The sequence below is a fragment of the Pseudorasbora parva genome, chromosome 17, assembly GCF_024679245.1.
Source record: "Pseudorasbora parva isolate DD20220531a chromosome 17, ASM2467924v1, whole genome shotgun sequence".
NCBI classification, from domain to species: Eukaryota; Metazoa; Chordata; class Actinopteri; order Cypriniformes; family Gobionidae; genus Pseudorasbora; species Pseudorasbora parva.
In genome coordinates this window covers 26877246-26898432 of record NC_090188.1, presented here as the reverse complement: position 1 = coordinate 26898432, position 21187 = coordinate 26877246, and the positions used below count along the sequence as shown (strand labels likewise).

The window sequence follows — 21187 nt, the reverse complement described above, 5'->3', positions numbered from 1 at the left end:
CTCAACGAATATTACTTCATCAATCTGTCCTCGCTGTTTAGTAGCGTCGACATTGCAAATCTCCTGAGCGGTTTCAGGCCACACTGAATACATTCGGGTGAGGGGAACTAGTTTGTTGAGAATTAGTTTGGCCACCGGTGTCAGCTGTGGTGACCGCAAGTTTCTTCTCCAGAAATTACTACAGAGTTGGTCTCCAGCTTAAATCATGCTTTTAAACAAAATTAACAACTTATTCTGAGTTAATTGGATGAGTCTGGTCTGATTTTTATCGCCTTTATTTAAATTTTTTGCAGAGCAGGTAAATTAGCTTTCGTAAATCAACATTAATCAAAATTGAGTTGCCTAATGTGCACTGTTCAGTTTTTTTTTTTATTAAATTAATGCTAGAGGGTTATTTTAAGATCAGTTTATCAGTAGTCAGGTTGTAAGATTGTATTATTTTAAGTGTTTCCTAGGAAACATGATTTAAAAGACTTGCATACCCTGTTGTTTTAAGTGACATTTATTGAATGACTGCTTTACACGGAGGACATAAACACTGAAAGGTTATTGGTAATGTGGATAAATGGTGCGAGAGGAAACACTCATTCCTACTCCCTACTGTTTCATGTAGTTCTCTACATATACAGAATCCATGCATTAATCAGCATTCTCGGCGGGTGCTCCCATACAGGAAAAACTTGTTGCAAGCTATAAAAAGTAGATGCTGCTTTTCTGAAAGTGAATTGAATTCTGCATATGTTAATTAGCCTAATTAGTGAAAATAAAAGAGAGTCGCTGTTTAGGGTGCTTTTTACATGCTATTTCAATATTAATATAAAATAGTATAATTCAAATATTGGTTACACTTTATTTAATGGGGACATAGTTGCATTGCACTTACTCTAGTAAATACTGAGTAATATTCAATAACTACATCTACTTATATAGAGTTACTACACTCTAAAAAATGCTGGGTTAAAAACAACCCAAGTTGGGTTGAAAATGCACCAACCCAACAATTGGGTTGTTTTAACCCAATGGTTGAGTTGTTCTTACCCAGCAATTGGGTTGTCTTAAGCAACATTTAACCCAACCACTGGGTTAAAACAACTCAACCACTGGGTTAAAACAACTCAATTGTTGGGTCGGTGCATTTTCAACCCAACTTGGGTTGTTTTTAACCCAGCATTTTTTAGAGTGTATAAAGTTATCACATGTAGTAGCTAGCACTGTCACTTTGGTCATTTCCAACCAAATTATTAAATGTAGTTTGTTTGTGAAGCTAGCTAAGGAAACCAAATTAGTGCCTCAAGCATATTTTTACTTTTACAGTCTGAGAGGAGATTTCCTATTGAAAAGTAGGCCTATTAATATGCACACAAAAGAAAGCCAATGTCCATTTACCTCACTGAAATATGATGACACTCAAAAGAATTAGCCTTTTCTCCTAGTTTCTCATGCTTTGATTTGTGTAAACAGATTAATGAAAGAAAGACAGATAATTGCTCTGTAAAATGAAAATATACTGAGAATTGAATTCCTCTGTTCATCCTTTTAAACACAAAATATACAGGTTTAACAACATGGTTTTCCTGCTAATGACAAAAACAATAGCCAAGCCTCGCCTGAATGCTTGTGTTTTGATACCATTCTATCATTTGAAAACTGATGCTCTCCACCAGTGCATTTGTGGAAATATCTATCGCAATATGTGAAAAGGAAAATCTGTTTGAAAAAGGCACTCTCACATTTCAGCAGGGTGCATGCTGTCGCATGATCAGGATTCGGCTCTCGTTCTGCTTTTGGGGAGGAGCTGCTCTGAGACGCTGTGTTTGCAGAGCTCTGGTGAGGGGTTAAGAGGGGAGATACAACATTGGGCTCAAACCAGTTCGGGAATTGGACAGATACTCAACTTCCATGCAGTGCCAGGAGTTCCTCGTGCGGGGCCTGAGCTTGGGGATGATCCTGGGTGGGATAATGCACTTTATATGTCTCAGGAAGTCTCACGCTGCCTACGGCCGCTACGTGGACACCTCGGGCAGCTCCATGATGGTGCCCGCTAGGCTAGCATGGTTCCTCCAGGAGCTTCCCGCTCTCCTGGTGCCTCTGCTTTTGATGCTGATCACGGATGGAAAACACAGCACCGGGAAACACCTGATGCTCTGGACCTTCTGCCTGCACTACTTCCAAAGGTAAGCCGTGTGCATGATGGAATAACGTGAGTGACTATTGATGGGGATGAAGAAGAATTCAAAATGTTACTAAACACTGCATAGTATGTGAATTTGACCAAATTAATAAAACATCACTAGTTTAAAATGCAGATAGGACAGAGCAGATTACTGAATCATAGCAACTTTATAATGTCATTCATTGTAAAAAAAAATATATTGTTGATTTAACTTAAAAAAAGTAAGTAACCTGGTTTAAGTTTAAAATGTGAGTTGATACAATGAAGTAAATTGGTTTAATAAATAGAAACTCAAAATATTATTGTATCCAAACCACATAAAAATGTGATAAATTTGGTGTTTCACTGCATCATCACAAATAAAACACACAATTACCCATTATGCTTACAAAATCTTTTAATAATGTTTGGATAAAGGTTGTCGGATCTCAAAAACTACCAGGCAACCAGGTATCTTATTTTTTAGATATGTTTTTTATTGTGTGCTCATCAGAGCGTTTTTACTTCTATTCACTTTTCTTTTCTTTTTTTTGGAATGCAAAATTTCAGTTAAGGACATTTCACAAACCTCAATGTATTATAGCTCACCCAGAACAGACGAGGAAAAAAAATACCCTTAATCCGAAGACAAAAGGGAACGGACTGAATGGAATATTGTAAATTCCTGCTTCTTTAGATAATCATGCTGTGCTGACAATAAATTAAGGCTGCAGAAATGTAACAGCTTAATATTTGATTTGAGTAATTAACTAAACCAAAAGCAGGTCAATGACCTGAGAAATTCTTGAATAATTCAATGGAAGCATGATCTACAAAAAACACAACAGGTTTGAGCAGGTGTTGAATTACAAAGAGTAATAGGCGGATGACCAAAAGATGGAATCTGATATGTATTAACATTCTGGTTTCTAGGAGCTGTATCTACTCTCTGCTGACCAAAGGGAGGCCGTATCCATTCAACATCATGCTGCTAGGGATGGTGTTTTGCTCTATTAATGGCTTCCTGCAGGCACACTACCTGCTGCATTGTGCTACATATCACAACACATGGTTTTCTGATGTCTGTTTACTAGCTGGTAAAACTTGTTTCTTGAAAGGATTTTGATAGAATTTGCACTATTTAACATTTCACTGAGAAATTGAACTGAGGTGGCAAACAGGATTCAAAATTGTCATTTGAATTTGTATTTAAGAAAGTAGAAATGACAATGTAAGGTACATTTAAAGAAATTGATATAGGACAAATATATTCCTAGTTTTCTTTAAATATATTCCTATTCCTATGTATTTTCCCTAGCAATGTTGTACAGTCTTACCAATATATATAATCCTCTATTCCACATAGAGAATAAATATGCATAAATACTGAAAGATTAAAGTAAACGATATGAGGAAGCGGTTCTTAAATTTTGCTCAACCCTTCTGTAATTCAATATATATCTATATCATTATTAAATGTTTTAATAAAATTAACTTTGGAAGAATTGCTTGATAATGTTTATATACATTTTTTAAAACTTTATTTTTCTAGGACTGATCATATTTTTCATAGGAATGGGAGTCAATATTCACAGTGACCACATTCTTCGCAGCCTGAGAAAACCTGGAGAAATTTCCTATAAAATCCCAAGAGGTACAACTATTTGAGGGTCTTTTTAATGTAATAGCAACACTCATCATTCACTGTCTTTGTTTCAGTCTCTGTAAGCAAACGGCAATTAGCTTCACTGAATAAATGCTGAGCTGATTTATGTGTTTGTTTTAACTGCAGGCGGCTTGTTTGAGTATGTGTCTGGTGCAAATTTCTTCGGAGAGATAGTACAGTGGCTGGGCTATGCTGTTGCTACCTGGTCCTTACCCACATTTGCTTTTGCTTTTTTCACAATTTGCTTCATAGCCCCGAGAGCTTATCACCATCACAGGTAAACCAAAATTCACAAATCACTTTTAGAATTATGAAACTTTATGTCTTTGACACGTTTTTAACTGGTATATAGATTGATTTAGTCAAATACATGTGGTTTCTCTTATGTGTTTCAGGTTCTATCATGAGAAGTTCAAAGATTTCCCAAGATCAAGAAGATCCCTCATTCCCTTCATCTTCTGAGCAGATAAATGTAGTTGCGTTTTGACAGAAGGAAATAATTCATCTTCTTAATTGCTACAGTGTACGCCTGTCCTTTTTGGTTTGTTTTCATTACCTGATTTAACATACAGTATGTGGGAATTATTGGCACAAATAGGACACGTTAGGACTTGAATATGCATCCAGATTGGGTGTAATGGTTTTGACTTCATGTATGATAAAACATCTTATAAACGAACACTTTACAGCAAATTAATCTTTTGTATCATTTGTACAGTATGTCATCGCAGTTGGTAGTATATCTGTGTGAAACTTTTATATTTCTTCTTCTATCCCAGCTTTATATGCAGAGACCGTAAGTTGGTTGATTTCCTCAAAAAGCGTATGACTGATGCTATTAAAACATGAGCATCTTAGTCCCCTTTGATTCAGCCAATTGCATGATTTTGTTTACAGGATCATCTGTTTGCTGAACAATGACAGTCATGTTTGGTCAAATTTAAATAAATCATTAAAAACAATCATAATTTTGGTGATGTTAAGGATGCATTATTTCACTTGATATTAAAGAAGAAAATATAATGAAAAAAAAAATGAAACCTTTATATATAAAATGCTGTTAATGTTAATCTAAAGTGGTACTTAAAGGTACACAATGGCTCTCTGACAATTAAAAAACAAAACTGCATGCCTTTTGCAGAAGAACATTGTTTTGGCTGTGCTTTGGCTCTGTGTGATTGTGCCAGGACTGTACAGTGTGACATGTTAAATGTGCTATGAAAATTTACGTCTGCCGGATGAATAAATTTACCACACAGATTTGCGAGTTTGTTGTGTGTTTGTCTGTGTGAGTTAAATTGATGACTATTTTACTAGTGGTAGTTGTCAATCACAGGCGTGTCTGTTGAAGACAATGGACATTCAGAGGTGATAACTCTAGGCTTTCATGTGTTTCCTTCTGTAGGCTATATAATCGATTAATAATTTGAAAAAGGTTTTGTTTGCCATGCAGAGGACCAATGTATAATGCAAAGTTTTATAAGCAACAGATACATTTAATTAAAGGAATTCATCTGTTAAATTCTTCCAAAGTCACTCCAGAAATGTATTTGATCAAGTGATAAAGTAGCAACAGACGGCAAATGAGCGGTTCTCTGCATCTATCTACAGGTTATAGTGGTCATTTCATGTCATTTTCATTTTTAAAGTCTTTGTTTTCCACCAGATATGAAAATTTTTCAACTAAAGCATGGCACAATCCCTTTTGAGTCTGCCTCTCAACATAGTGTAATAGCTTAATATATCTCAACATAGTGTAATAGCTTAATATATCTCAACATAGTGTAATAGCTTAATATATCTCAACATAGTGTAATAGCTTAATATATCTCAACATAGTGTAATAGCTTATATATTAGCTTATGACAATAGCCAATGGCGCTTGAGCACTCGCAAGGTGGGAGGGCCCAATATATAGGTAGCACCAAATTATTATTATTCTTTCTCCTTTACTTCACTTTGGAGCTCGCTTCGCCATAGACCTGTTCAGGAAGAGCAGACAACGCGAGAAGTGATCCCCTCCTGCGATCCGGCGAATCATGTTACTTTTTGGTGAAGTCACTTTGTGACCCATAGAGTTCCCAGACTCGCACGACGACTATGTGTTGTGCTTTCACACATGGTAAAGCGGTGCTAGGAGGATCCTATTAAGATTCTCCAGATAAGGCTCACGGTTGAGCTCAACAGTGGCCTGGTGGCTACCCCACCTCGCCCTCCTGTCAGAGAGGCCACTAACAGCTCCCTCGGGAGGCTCTGCTGACGAGTTAACGTCGACCCAACGCCCGTGTTCTCATTGCCCACCAGAGCCCCTGGACTCCTACACTGAGGACAGCCTCTGCCCTTCTTCTGAAACATGGAACTTGGTATCTTTTGGCTACGGAGAAGATGACACGATGTTCACCATTGCCAGGGACCCTGGTTGGAGGCCCCTAGATGAGCACCACTACAACTTCTCTGGACAAGGAGCTCATGAATATTATTTCAGAGGCTGTGGCCAATATGGCCTTGGAGTGATCAGTCCCAGAGCAGCTGGTGAAGAAGTGGATGGACTGGTCTTATCTCAATGAAGACTGCCAGTTGGACACCCTGCAGAGACCAGCTCCCTTCTCCACGATGAGCTCAAGTGGTCATGACATTCGCTTTATTCAGCCCGAACCCATGCCCAAGGAACCCACATCACACTCACTGAAATGTGTGACTCAGACCAATCACTGCTGCTCGCTGCCCCAGTGAACCCCCAAGGCCTCTTTGGTGATTTGGTGACCCCCTTCCTGCCCAAGCAGGCTCCCCCTTGGAATGGATCAAGGTCATCCGTTCCAAGCATGCTCCATGATCCTGAGCTGCAGATGCTTCAGAGACCTAACGAGAAGTCTTGTTATGGCAAAAAAAGGGTGCCCAGCGGACCAGAAGCAGTTCCGATATCCATAGAACAAGGAGGACTGCCTCCCAAGAGAGCATGTTCCTGCTCACCATTGGCCCTGCGAGTTGCAGCGAGTGCAGAGAAAGGTTTGAATGTTGTTTTACCACTGCAAAGAGTTGTAATAAACACAAAAACAAATATTACGGACAATATGGTGTGGGAGTGGCAGGTTAGTTGTCACAATGAGCGAGAAAAGTTTAAATGCTGCACAGTAAATGACCTGTTTGTCTGCTTTAGAGGTGTTAAGAAAGACTGTCTGGATGGTGGAAGCCATTCGCATGGCTTATGCTTCCTGGCAACTCAACTGGCTGATAGAGGTTTATGCCCTTTCCACGAGCACTGTAAACCCTAATGTCTTTACTTAAACAAATCAAGTAATCTTGACTAAATATTACTAGTTTAGTACAGAAACTCAAAAATATAAGTTAGTTTAACTTAGTAACCTACAAAATACATAAACTTAAGATTTCAAGTTGTATGAACTTAAAATCATAATTAATTAAAATAGTTCAAAATAATTTGCCTCATCTGTTGCTTGTTGCTGATTCAAATCAATATGGAGACTTTTTCATCATGTGCAATCTTAAATATATAAATATAAAAAAATAGATATAAAGTTATCATAAGTTACTAAACCTAACAATAATATGTGAACTAACTTATAACTAACCAGATTGACTTTATTTCAGTTTTAATTAAAATAATAGTTTCGTGGAAGTCACCATGATGGAGATAAGAGTTTGCTTTAGTTGGGCTCTTGATCCTTTACTGTGTAATATTAGTGCTTCTGTGGCTGCTTTGTGTTTGTGAGACGCATTTGTTATGGAACAAAAAGTCAAGAGAAAATATCACCAAGTGATGTTGTTTATTCATTGATGATGATAATAACATCATCATGTAATGACAGAATCCCTAATCTCATGCAGAGTCTAATGCTCTGTTTGTTGAAGTGGTTCTTAATAGTTTTGAAGTATTAATAATAATAGCAATGAGATCCTTTACTGTTGTGGAAATTGAACAATTATTATTATTATTATAATTTTTTTTATTTGCACAAAATATTTAAATCTATGGTATTAGTTAGACACACACAGACATCAAGAATCCGCGTATGAATCTCTACAATGGTGACAATCAAAAAAATATTCTGATAAACAGATCAACTCTAAACATAAAACAAGCTACAAAAACACCAGAACAAAAACAGCAAAAGTAAAAGCAAATAGTTAGAATCAAAGAAAATTTGTCACAATTCAGATGCATAATTTATTCATGCTGCAATGCATGTTGGGAACCATGGGGAAGTTTTAATTGGAAGTATCCAGCATGGTGTACTGAACTTCTGGTGTACCCAGTTTGGTGAGCTTAACAATTTAAGTACAGTGAACATGAGCACCAAGTTAAGTGAATGTTAATATACAAGTTTTAGGAGATTCCATTACTCAATTGAATTGAGGGAACGAGTTTACTCAAATCAATTAAGTTAAATCAACTTATTAGGGTTTTCAGTGAGGAGTCCGGCATCGTCTTGGGCTTGGACTTAAGGCATGTCTATTTAGGACATTTGATTTGTGGCAGGTTGGCCTTCGCGAAACCCATTTGCTAGGTTTTATAACATGGAAATTCCCTTACATGTTCTGTCTGTGCAGGGGGAGAAGGCTGAGCAGCCATTGGATGACTGAGAGACTTGCCCTGCGTCCCAATTCGCATACTATCCATCCTAAATAGTATTCGAAAATAGAATTAGTATGTCCCAAATTGTAGTATGTTAAAAAGAGTATTCCAAAGATTCTCGGATGGTTTACTATTTCCGGTCCGAATTCGAAGTATGGATCGATGGGCACTCTAACGGCTGATATTTTACAACCCATTGCGAGTTGGACGAGGATTCGATTAGAACTACAAACACGGATAAAAAGCGTTAAAAAACTACAAACATGACGGATGTGCGAGTCAGACGGTTAAGTAGAGAAGTTTAGATAAAGGGGTTTGAGTGACCAACTATCAATATTTAACCTGACAAAAATATATTTATTCAGTGTTGTCCACATTATTTTTCACCTGCAGCAGCATTGTGAACTTTTTTAACAGCACGTTTGGCCATGCATTAACTTTTAAATGCATCATTATATTTAAACTGCAAACACATGAGGAGAGTCTGTGATCAACAAAGACCCACACATGGCAGATCAACGAGCGGCTACATTTCTCTCCGATACGGTAGGAGATTAAACTGAATGTGGAGGATTTGAACTGTGACGAATCTGACGATGATTGACAGGGCAGATAAACGGTGACGGGATCAAGGGGGTAATCTAGCGCTCGGAAAGCGTTCTACCCCTAGGGGCTGCCATTGCTAACCAAGCCATCACCTGCTGTTAGCATCCCATTGACTCCCATTCATTTTTGAGTCACTTTGACAGTGAATAACTTTTCATCTGAGGCGTTTAAAAACTCCATTTGTCCATTGTTTATTTCTAAAGAAACACGACAATGCACAAAAGGCTCCGTTACCTTGTATCTTACACTATCTCCCCGCAGAAGCTGTTTTTGTAAAAATAGGCTAACGATTGCGTCATAACCAACGCCACTCTGTCGCACAGTTGAGAAATTACCGTATAGACCTGAGGAGACGCTCGCAGGCAATCTTTTACTGTCTATGAGACAGTCGGGGGGACGTGGAGACATAAAGTCAGATAAAGTCAAGGGGGAAGAATGGGGAGAAGCCCATAGTGAGCCAAAAGCAACGGGAGAAAATATTTAAAAAACGTGATTCAGCTTTCACTTTCCACATCTACTAGAAGACTCACAGCTGTCAGACAGGAGGCTCACGTCACATCTACGTCGTCAAGTTTAGTCTGAGCCTGCGCAGTTCGTTCAGCCATCAGGAAGTGAGTGCCCCTAGGTTGACTTCATTATTTCGCCGTTGACGTCAATGGGGTCGCTCTGTCCATTTCTTTTACTGTCTATGGACGGGATGCTCGTAACTAAGCGACAGAGTCCGTTAAAGATGGCGAAGTAGTATGTCCCGAAGCTTGCATACTTTTCTGCTACACACTCAAAAGTATATACCTTTTCTTCACAAAAAGAGTACATACTTTTAGAACGTAATATAAGTAGGCGAATTGGGACGCAGCATTGCTGTCCTGCAGAGTTTAGCTCCAACCCCAATCAAACACACCTGAACCAGTTAATCAATAGCTGTGTCTCATTTCGTTAAATTTCGAAGGCTGCATCCTCCGGAGGATACGTCCTGTGTAGGATGCAGTATACGGAGTGTCCTCAATCAGAATTAAACGAGACGTCCTTTGTTGGACACACAGGCAGGAAGTATCACGTTGCTATGCCAACACATTCGGCCTTGTTGCGCTCTCACGCCAGTTTATATGAATGAAAAGTATTTATAACTTGAAAATTACTATGAAATGTTTCTTATCTTGACAGCAATGTACTGTTCTAAACGTTTAAAAAGCACTAAAGCATTGTAATCCTGTTAACCACAAATATCTGTTTGAGGTAATAGAGCTTAAAAATAAAAACAAGCTTGAACTTACATTTTAAACACCACACCTACGCTCGCATGTATATCTGGCAGTGGTGCAGTTTTTTCATATAATAAAAATATATATATATGACGGTTGTTAACGGCGACGCAAAGAATTGTGGGTTATCTCCAGCCGTGAAGGCTACACCTCATGCACACTCCGAAATCCTGTGAAAGAAAGACGCATTCGAAGGCCGCATTTGGAGTGTCCTTCTCATTTTTTTGAAATGAGACGGCATTATGACGTATGCACCCTTCAAATGCGACCTCTGGAGGACGCAGCCTTCTGAAATGAGACACAGCTAATGTCTTTATCGGCCCTAGTAAGACATTGATTAGCTGGTTCAGGTGTGTTTGATTGGGGTTGAAGCTAAACTCTGCAGGACAGCGGCCCTCCAGGACAGAGATTGGGGATCCCTGTGGTAGATGTATGGGTGTTTCATCTAGGTACTGTACTCAACCTTAGTGAGGCAGGGCACTCGCGCATTGTTGTGTCCACCAGCTACAGCATAACATTTACGAATGTCAACTTTTTTATACGTTCCTCAAAGAGTAAGCTATTACACAATGCCAAGAGAACAACTCAAAAGGAACTTTCGGGTTACTCAATGTAACCATGGTTCCCTGAGAGAAGAGAACAAGCCATTGTGTAGATCGCCATGTAAAACCTCCTCAAAGTCCCACTACAGTGAGTAGCTTTTCCATGTCATCTCCATGAATTAAAAAAGAGAAATATAGATCTTCTTTAATGTGAATTTTACTATATAACTCATAAAATAATAATAAAAAACTGCACATGTGGCTTTACATAATTACATGCAGTTATTTATTTATTTATTTTTACAAAAAAAAACATCCTTAAGACATCCTAAGTGTGCCATAGATGAACAGCCCTCAGAGGGTAAAAGGAAGTGTTACAATCAAAAAGTAACATCTATGTTATCCCTGATGCCCTGATGAGTTTGCACCTCTGTCAACATCAGATCTTAGTTTGCAGCTGGTGGATGTAATCTAAGCTATAATGTTGTTATGATGTTAAAGTATAATGAAGTATATTCTTATAATGAAGTGTAAAGTAAAATAGTGGATGTTGTTTGGATTGTAATTTGTCAAATTGGACTATATAAAGCCCATTTTTAAGCAAGAAGTGTTATTTTTCTACAGTCTGCCATTTTGGGCAAACAAAGAAAATGTTTGTTTTCTGTTAAGGTTTGTATTTTGTGTGCCAACATCAATGTCCTTTGTCAGTCACATGCATGTTTAATTGATGAACTGCACTACTTGTGGTTGCTTTCAGAGATGTAACATAACCTACGTTTTATACTTGTGCTAATGCTAATGCTATTTGATTCTATTACTGCTTTCTGTCTTTATATTTTATTTGTATTGCTTTTTCTTCTATGTTCCTTTGTTTTTGTTTAGTTTTTCTTTGGACTTTTATCTGGCTTTTTTGTAAAGCACTTTGGTCAGTCGAGTGGCTGTTGTAAACGTGCTATATAAATAAATTGACCTTGATGTTGCTACAATTGTGTGGCCTGTGCTACAAAACGTTCAGCCTCTGTAGCATCAGTTAATGCATCAATATTGTTATACTACTGCTCATAATACATTCACTACTAGCCTTAAGAGATATTTCAAGGATTTTAAATAGCTGAATAGGTCATTAACTGTCTGCCATATATAGATAATGCTTTACAATTAACTTTATTAGTGTTATGGCAATTTATCTAGCCTGACAAGCCAGACCCACATCAAGATGTTTGGTCTGGAAACTCACCATTGACAGGGCAAAATGCGAGTGGCGGGATAAACGGTTGTCTTTCAGACTCCCTCTGCACGGCGTTATATATAATATAATAGCGCTACAACCAACCAGAGCAACGAAGGTGACGCACAGCTAGTTGAAAGATTAAACTTTCGCCGTATCCGGTCGGCAAAACTCCGAACACATCTCCCATTTTTAAGAATGACTTCAGTGCCGTTCTTTGTTCTTTTCTCAGAGAAAAGCTTAACTCCAAGTCTTCCAGAGTCGCGGTCAAAGCTGATTCGAAAGACCGCCAATCGCCAGCTTGTTTACTAAAAGCATGTAAGGGCAACTCGGCCGTCATTATGTTAAGCAACCGCCCACCGACTCTATACACTATGTGATTGGCCTGACCAGAGTTTGGTTTTTACAGCTCAGAAGTTTTGCTAGACGACACTCGCGGCAGATTAGATTTGCTGCCGCTAGGGTGCGTCTAGATTTTTAGGCTACAATTTATCTAAAGGTGCCATAGAATACGTTGATACAAAACAGGCTGGGAAGAGGGTGGATGTGGACTCCATATGTTGCTCGGGGATGGCCATATTTCAATAACTACCTAGTTACGTCAAAACTGGTAAAAATTTGAAATAGGTCACCAAATGACATTTTCAAACTCAAGACAGTTTAAAACAAACTGACTGCAGGTTTTCTGTTCATATTTTCAGAGCTGGCAGACACAGCATAAACTCAACTAAATGCAAATAAAAGCTACAAAACTGAAAGTTTATTTTGGTGGTACCTTTAAATAAATTACCTTACTTGTCTGTTGAGTAAATAAAAACACAATGTTTGCATCACTTGTAAAACATTTCAAATCCCTCTGTTTTTTAAAAACATTTTCTTTATTGAGTTTTAACATTAACCATACCATATTAACCATTTTAATATTCCCCCCCCCGGCTTACAAAAAAAAAAAAAAGAAAGGTTCCAGCATTAATAGGGAAAGAATCAAACATTCCGTTATTGTTCAGTCAATAAGTTATCTTTAAACGTGAGAGGCTTTAACAGCAGTTATGAAACATATGAGTGATCCATATGAATACTGTTTGGTGTTTTAAACAGATGATTTAGATGTCAACTTTTCTCACTCATTGTGACAACTAACCTGCCACTCCCACACCATATTCTCCTTAAGTAGCTGGAGCAATATGACAGGCATATGGCAAGCCGTTTAACATTTAATGCCCTTGTCTGTACTTGTCATTAGCCTGACGTCATCATACTCAGATTCTAGTCAGAATATACGTCTTATACTGCTCCATTGGGCTGAGATTATCGGGGGTGGGGGGGTGGGGGGTGTTTCAACTGAACCAGGAAAGAAAATGCATCTGCACTCAAATGGATAAAAATATCACATTAAATTCCCCAACAGATCTAGTACTTAAGCAAAGGTTGATCACATTTGGAATAAAAAAATAAATTGTAAGCTAATGCAGCCAAGGCCAAAATATAAAAATTAATCATTAGGCTATGCAGTCTGTTAAGCTCACCTCCGAATCTGAGTCGTTCTTTCTTTTGTCACTTCACGTTCTAATCATGTCTGTTCCCTGGAAAGATTAGTAGCTACACCTCTCCTGTCTGCGGGTTTGAGTTGTTAGTCCTGTCATCAGTGTCTGATCTGGGCCGGGACAGCCCCATATGCAACGCATGCAGTCCTGGAAACAGAATTGATAAGTTCACCTAATCAGTCATATTAGATTCATATTAAAGATTAGTTAAAAAAGAACAAATCATTCATGAACGACACATCACCAATGCATAGTTGTCAACAGAACTCAACTGCATGCACGCTGGAAGAAGTAAAATAATCAGAATCATGAAACTTTATCTTGTTTAATTTAAAAGTTGTCCATATGACTGCAGATTTAGCCGTTTGAATATTTGCAAAAAGTGCAGGTCATTGTGACACTAGCAGCATCAAATAAGAATTGAGACAACTCTCTGTGTTTCTCATATTTTGGTTTTGGAAGTTTAATGTAAGGAATATTTAACGCATACTTTGCCACATGTAGTTGTGGAGAAAAAAACCTGGGAAAAACATTTAATTATAAAATATATCAAACCTAATCTTTATTCAAGCAAAGTTCTTCATTCATCAACATTTAATTGTTATCCTTTATCACATATTTTACATCAAGAACAAAATTAGCCATCTCAACCGCAACATTCAAAGCATTGAGCTTGGCAGAAAATGAATCTAATATTCTAGGCTTATTGGCAGTGTTTTCCAGGAAAACAGGAGAGAAAGTATTGCACGCTGTATTTAGGGGGGTCTTCTCCAAGTTGGATCTTTCTTCCACCAGGCCACAGCCACAGGTTTGACCAACACTGGTTTGGGGGTAGATATCTGGGACCCATCGGTGAGCATATGTCAGGTCAATGAGACAGCCCTGCCCGTCATGTTCTAAGGAAAGAGCCACAGCACGCAGAGAGCTGCAGAATGCCTCGACTGCCATGAGGAACTCAGAATGAGAGACACCCAGAGCTGCAGCTGTTGTTGTGGCTGTGGACTGATTCTGTGAAGTAAAATAAAAATAAAAATATAGCAGCAGGGTACACAGGGTAAATGATAGGGTACACATCAACAGAGTGATGCAGGGATGACTTCAAAACCTGGAAGACTAATTCACTAGTGGTTCCCAGAAGATTTTCATATGTGTTTTATAACAAGGTTTTTCAATTTATGAGTAAAAAAGCCTGAGGTAAACACAAGTTGATACTTGGACACACTCACTCCCCAAACATTCATATATAGTAACTTGTTAGAAACATAACGTTTTCATTATTGCGGCCTGTTGCACAAAGCTGGTTTCAGTTGTTACCCAGGCAAGTTCGAGATTAGTTTGAGCAAACTGGTTTTTCGGGCACAAGAAGGTGGATTGGTTTTTATCAGTGTCCATCACCATGGTAACGGCTAACCTTCTCTGGAGCAGGTTTTATTCTGGGTTAGAGATCGTAAAACCCAAACTGGACCAATCATCTGCAAGTAAAGACGCAATACAGCCACATCCCCTGATGAAAAAATGATTAAAAAAAAAAAAAAATGTTGCATCTTTTGGTGCTAATTATTTATTATATTTATATTATATTAATTATAATGACTTTTATATATACTTATACTTTGAATATAATATGTTCACATAAATATTATATTGATTGACAAGTAGCAAAATAGTAATATAAATATAATACACGCATTCATAATTCTTGTGTATAATGACTACACAACGTGTATTCATTTAAGCTCGTTGTGAACCTATATTTATTAAGCATATTTCTTTGATTCACATCATGCATTGATATAGCCTAGTCAGATATTCTTTCAGCTGCCTTCTCAAACTTTCGCTGCATCAGCAGTGTTTATTCCTGCCTTGTAAACGCATTTAATTTCCTAATAATTTTCAAAACGATCTCTCAATCTTCAGAAGAGAAGTGAATCAAACGGACACTGTGATTGGCTGTTTGCCGCACGTGTGACACTTTCAGGTAAACGCTTAAAACTCTGGATTAAAGGTGAACTATGTAGAATTTTTGCAGTAAAATATCCAAAAACCACTAGGCCAGTGTTATATATTTTGTTCAGTTGAGTACCTACAATATCCCAGATGTTTCCAACTATTTGTAAATTGTGAGAAAATTGCTATTTTAACTAAGGACAGGGATGTTGCAGCATTGCATTTGAGAGAGTCGCCTGTCAATTGCATCATATCTGCGCTACCCTCGGTTTCGGCTTTTATTTGGCAGGAGCGCTTTATTCTTAGCAGTGTGAACAACTGAACGCACGGAGTAACGTCATAACATCGTTTTAAACACACTTAAATGTATCTAATATGATAAACAGAGCTCCATTACCTCAAAATCATAACCGGAAGAGCGGATCTGTGCAGGCGCCCGGCAAATGAGTCCCGTCCCGTCATAATAAAAGTCCCGGTATTTGCGAGGCGGGTATTTGTTTAACAATCGCTCCAGCAGCTGTGCTCAGGTCCATAACACTCGGTCCTGCTCTGCTTTAGACTACAGTAACGTTAATAACCGCATGCATGAATGTGATTTCTGCCCGAGTCCTATTTTTCACCGGCTGTGATGAGAAGACCACATCTCCCAAGATGCTGCGCTCACACTTTGCGTCATCAAACTACGCATTTGTTTTGCATAGGCGCCCTCCAGTGGACAAAAGCTGCATAGTGCACCTTTAAACCTGAGTTGACAGAGAACGTTTATACCAAGCTTTGAGAAGCGGTTGAACTTGAACTCTAAATCAGGTTGAATTTATCTGGATTTATCAACTCTAAACCTACTCTGAAACTCAGAGTTTGTTCAGCTAGCTTCATGCAACAGGTCTTTGGTGTGTGTTATTTAGGTTATAGAATAAATCATCAAAGTATCATCAATTTATGTTTACCACAGACCTTATTTTACTCATAGATTGAAAAACCCCATTTTAACAACCCATAGCAAAATCTCAAGGGAAACACTGGTGAATTAGGTCTTCCAGGTTTTGATGTCATCCACTCAATGGCATGAGTATAAGGTTGAGTAGATTTGTTTGCTCATAGCTCCCCTAGTGGCCACTTTAAGTATGTATAAGTAGATTTGCCACTAATTAATAATAAATATTAAACATTAAAATGAGTTACATTTTGTGAGAACAGGTCTGAAAATGAACTGAGCTAGTTTTTGTGAAGATTCAAAATCTTTTCATTTTGACCTGCATGGCCTCAAAATTAACTTAAAAACACAGTAAATGTCAAAATGCTGGTCTAACCCCCCCGTCCATCCAACACTCCAACAAAAGCCGTAAGATGTGTCCACATTTTTTTTTTTAAATGTGGTGCTTGTCAAATAAATTTCACAGTTATTTCATAATTCATAGACAAAAATAATGTATGCATCATTTCATAAAATATTGACTAGTAAAACTTAATATTCTAGTAATCAGTATAGTAGAAATGCAACTGAATGTGATGTGTAACTCAGTGGAACAGAATACCATGTGTGTGATGTGGGTGGCCAGCACTGTCTCTGTGCAGCCTCCTCCAAGCAGGACGTAGGGCTCCCTCAGAGTCAGTCGCAACACATGTTCTGCTCTCTGGCATGTCATCTGTCCAACAAATGAAACAAATGTTCATCATATGAGAGAAGTGAAAGAGGGAATTCATGCAATACATTTGAATAAATAAAGTGAGTCCAGTTAATTTGGAAAAAGTCATTTAGAAAATCGGACATATGTTTTCGTAAGCTTCATTCAGTTTGGTGAATTATATTTCTGTGTGTTTGAAATAATTGGTATAAAAACTGTTATATTGGTGTATTTAAATGAAAATAATGAAAAACATTTACATTTACGCATTTGGCAGACGCTTTTATCCAAAGCGACTTACATTGCATTCAAGCTACACATTTTTTACATTATTGTTAGTTCTTGCTTTCCCTGGGAATCGAACCCATGACTTTGGTGTTGCTAGCGCCATGCTCTACTGGTTGAGCTACAGGAAAGCCCTGTATTTCATGGGCTGATTTACCCTGAACCCTGATTTCATCTGAAAAAGATGAAATAAACACATAAAAATCTCAACTTTAACATGTTCAACGAACCTTCAGTTCTTCCAGCATAGTTTCATTTCTGTGGCAAAGTACCATGGTGCTAATTGCAGCATCTTTAGAAGGAAGAAGCTGGAGCAGCTCTCTGGATCCACATGACTGGAAACAGAAGCCTCTAACCAGCCCGTAAGCTTCTGCCGGGACTGGAGAACAAAGAGAAGCAACGGCCTGAGCACCTGCAATTCAAATAAAATGAATCCTCAGTAAATGTGGACTGGCATTTCTTTTCAATAACCAGCGTTGGGTGTAACTCATTACTAAGTAATTATTTACTGTGATTCAATTACTTTTCCATTGAAAAAACTGAAGTAAGGGAGTACACTTATCTTTCTGTAATTTAATTACAATTACTTCTGATGTAATTGCATTATATCCTGCATAGACTAGAACTATTCTGTAAAAAAAACAATAGTGGATTAAACATTTAAATTTAACGTCCAAGGATAAAATGTATTATTTTAATGTAACCTCACTTTAAATACTTTGGTCAGATTAAGAATAATTTATGCATTTAAAAAGTTTTAAAGAATTACATGAGCAGTGTCATGTTTAATTGGTTGAGGTTGATGATTTGTAATGCAATAGTTTTAAGAGAGAGTATTTAGTACATCTAATTACACTGCTGAAGATGTGGTAGTTAATAACATTTTTAGAGTAACTTACCCAACACTGATTATAACTAATAAATAAATCAAAGAAGCATAGCTTTAAATAATACCAATTCGAAGTAAACACATACACCACAGTTAAAAAGTACATTAAAAAGTAACATTGTGAAATAGCATTACAATTTAAAATAGCTATTTTATATATATATATATATATATATATATATATATATATATATATATATATATATATATATATATATATATATATATATATATATATATATATATTGTAATTTAAAAATTTATTTTATGTCTGTGATGTCAAAGCTGAATTTTCAGCATCAGTCTTCAGTGTTACATGATCCTTCAGAAATCATTTTCATATGCTGATTTGGTGCTAAAGAAACATTTCTTACTATTATTAATGTTAAACAGTCATGCAGCTTAATATTTTTGTGGAAACTAATTTTACCTTTTTTCTTTGATGAATAGAAAGTTCAAAGGAAGAGCATTTTTTGTAATATTTATTCATTTCATAAATATTTTTACTGTCTTTTTTAAAATCAATTTAATGTGCCTTTTCTATTTTTAGCTAAGGCTGTTATCATCATTAATAATATTATGAAAATAACTTGGAATAATTTCTAAAGGATCATGTTACACTGAAGAATGAAGTAATGGCTGCTGAAAATTCAGCTTTGCCATCACAGGAATCAATTACATTTTACAATATATTACAACAGAAACCAGTTTATTTAAATTTTAATATTCCACAGTATTACAGTATTTTTGATAAATAAATAAATGCAGCCAAACTTTTGAACGGTATGTATGTAATGTTAAAATTTTATTTCCTTAGAAAATTAGTTTTAAATATGCATTTAAAATGCGTATTATGTATTTTCATGATAATTTTTTTGTTTTGCTAAATATTAAGCTTTATTCACAAAATAAAAATTTGTATTTATTTCTATAAATATTCAAAAATGTCTACCTGTTATCTGGATAAACGGATCCATCAGGGCAAGTCCAAGCCTCTCTATCACCAACACTCCATGTTCCCTGAAGTAATGCTGAAGGACTGGATGTACTACTTTCTGACATGCAAATAAGCTAACTTTGTCCTTAACAACTTGTTCCCCAAGCTTCAGGAGACGTTGAAGAAGATCAAGCTCTGGGTCCACTCCCCTATGGATCTCCAATGTTACATCTCCAACCTCAGAGATATCCCCTGACAGCGATGCACTGAAAAGCACCACTTTAAATGGACCAGATCCAAGTCTCTTAAGATCTGCCTGCTGAAGCATTTCAGGGACATCCACTAGCAGTCCAGGGGAAACAGAAGAATTGCTCACCGGTTGGCCCTCAATGCCAATGGTAACTGTCCTTCCAAAGCAGGTCACACCTGGAGAGTTGCAAGGGATCGAATACAGAAAGGCCTGTGCGATCAGTGAACTGATATGCTGTGTCTCTCTGCTATTCAACATGCAGGCTGGTTTGCTGGTGATCATGCTGTGGGCCAGGGCAACGAGTGAATCACAGCTGCTGAAGTCTACTGAGACCTTACAACCACAAGAATCTCCTTTAAGATACATGTTGCATTCTTCCACAAGGCGTTTGTATGACTTGGCTGCTGCAACTGTCCGGAGGTTATATTTTTGAGTATTTTCAATTAGTGTTAGCATGAAAATCCCCATAAACAGCCCACAGTCACTGTAATGTGTGCTGTGATGTTGAACAGAAGTTGAGATCAGTTTGAGAAGCGGCTCAGACATATCTACTCGTTTGAGCAGCGCTGCAGATGTTGAAGTGGTCAAGACATGACCCCCAACATTGTTGTGTATTTGTTTCAGTCTGCCATTCGGTCCATAGGCAGTACTGAGTATATTTCTCAACAGAGCTATCTTTTGGCAGATGATACTGTCAGAAAGCGGTTCATCTGTGCATACAGCAGGTTTCTTCTTACAAATGCGAGACATACTGTGGTTTCATTCAGAGAAATTCACAGAAGGTTATCGATACAGGTCAGTTACTTTGCAATAATACTCAGAAATGAATAGAGCTCATGCTTAATAGTACAATATTATGATTTTAATGCTAATATTGTAGTAGCATAACATCTTTGTTTAAAGATTTTTGAGATTTGAGATTTTAACATGTGTTTAATGAACAAATGAAAGTGTATTTGTGAGGTCCCCTAACTGGTCACAATTTCTCTTAGTTTTTCCATCTTTTGCCTTCCATTAGTTCATTTTAAATGACCCTGTGGCGTGTGTAATTATTTTTTAAAGTATAAATAACCATATATCATGTGATTAAATAATATAATCATATATAAATGTAGTCAATTAAGATGCGGACATAAAAACTGCTTACGTGATAAAGCAAATAGTTAAATGCTGTTTTGGAGTTAAGCAAGTCTATTTTATGTCAACAACTTATTAACATAATGTTACTAAACATTATTATACTAAAATTACTTGTTGTCACTATATAATTATTTCGTTTCTGTTTGGCAACTCTTGTTGCTGATTTGTATTCAAAACAAACGCGATAGCTTATAAAACGTGAGACGTGTACAATTTACTTTGCTTATATACTCCAAAATTAGATTTATTGTTCAATACCTAAACATATAAGAAAGAAAAAACAAACCGTGCGACAAAAGCCAAGCAGCAGATTGTGTTTACGTCTACTGTCTTACACATGCTCTCATGACATGTGGTAACCAAAATATGCCCGTTAAAAAAAGTGTTTAACAGCAGAAACCAATAACACAACCATTGACATTTACATCTTTGATATTACACATTAAATTCGGAGATATAATTTTGTTAAGATATATAACATCATGGATATTTCACAATTTACATAAAACGATCATGACTG

General features: G+C 37.1%; 2 protein-coding genes across 4 annotated transcripts; one reads left to right on the top strand and one right to left on the bottom strand.

Moving 5' to 3' along the window:
* The first annotated feature begins 1200 nt into the window (after positions 1-1200).
* srd5a2b (steroid-5-alpha-reductase, alpha polypeptide 2b) lies at positions 1201-4511 on the top strand. The gene is made up of 5 exons (XM_067421920.1): positions 1201-2174; positions 3086-3249; positions 3705-3806; positions 3945-4095; positions 4214-4511. The coding sequence occupies exons 1-5, from the start codon at positions 1900-1902 to the stop codon at positions 4278-4280; spliced, it is 759 nt and encodes a 252-aa protein (XP_067278021.1). The 5' UTR covers positions 1201-1899; the 3' UTR covers positions 4281-4511.
* mkks (MKKS centrosomal shuttling protein) lies at positions 2082-21003 on the bottom strand. Of its 3 annotated transcripts, none has more exons than XR_010898745.1 (5): positions 19293-21003; positions 17682-17863; positions 17077-17187; positions 13577-14602; positions 2082-2208 (listed from the first exon to the last, which is right to left on the bottom strand). XR_010898745.1 is itself a non-coding variant. In XM_067421919.1 (5 exons), the coding sequence occupies exons 2-5, from the start codon at positions 20275-20277 to the stop codon at positions 14189-14191; spliced, it is 1692 nt and encodes a 563-aa protein (XP_067278020.1). In that variant the 5' UTR covers position 20278; positions 20954-20996; the 3' UTR covers positions 13378-14188. The 3 variants fall into 3 exon arrangements, 1 of the variants encoding a protein (XP_067278020.1); XR_010898746.1 differs by lacking the exon at positions 2082-2208 and adding an exon at positions 6708-6796; XM_067421919.1 differs by lacking the exon at positions 2082-2208 and having other exon boundaries at positions 13378-14602; positions 19293-20278; positions 20954-20996.
* Positions 21004-21187: the final 184 nt, after the last annotated feature.

Coding starts and splice junctions, on each gene's coding strand:
- srd5a2b (XM_067421920.1), top strand. CDS start 1,900: ATGCAGTGCCAGGAGTTCCTCGTGCGGGGCCTGAGCTTGGGGATGATC. Junction 3,807..3,944: donor TTCCTATAAAATCCCAAGAG/GTACAACTATTT, acceptor TTTTAACTGCAG/GCGGCTTGTTTGAGTATGTG. Junction 4,096..4,213: donor AGAGCTTATCACCATCACAG/GTAAACCAAAAT, acceptor TATGTGTTTCAG/GTTCTATCATGAGAAGTTCA.
- mkks (XM_067421919.1), bottom strand. CDS start 20,277: ATGTCTCGCATTTGTAAGAAGAAACCTGCTGTATGCACAGATGAACCG. Junction 17,864..19,292: donor TCCGTTTATCCAGATAACAG/GTAGACATTTTT, acceptor TTTGAATTGCAG/GTGCTCAGGCCGTTGCTTCT. Junction 17,188..17,681: donor CTATGCTGGAAGAACTGAAG/GTTCGTTGAACA, acceptor TTTGTTGGACAG/ATGACATGCCAGAGAGCAGA.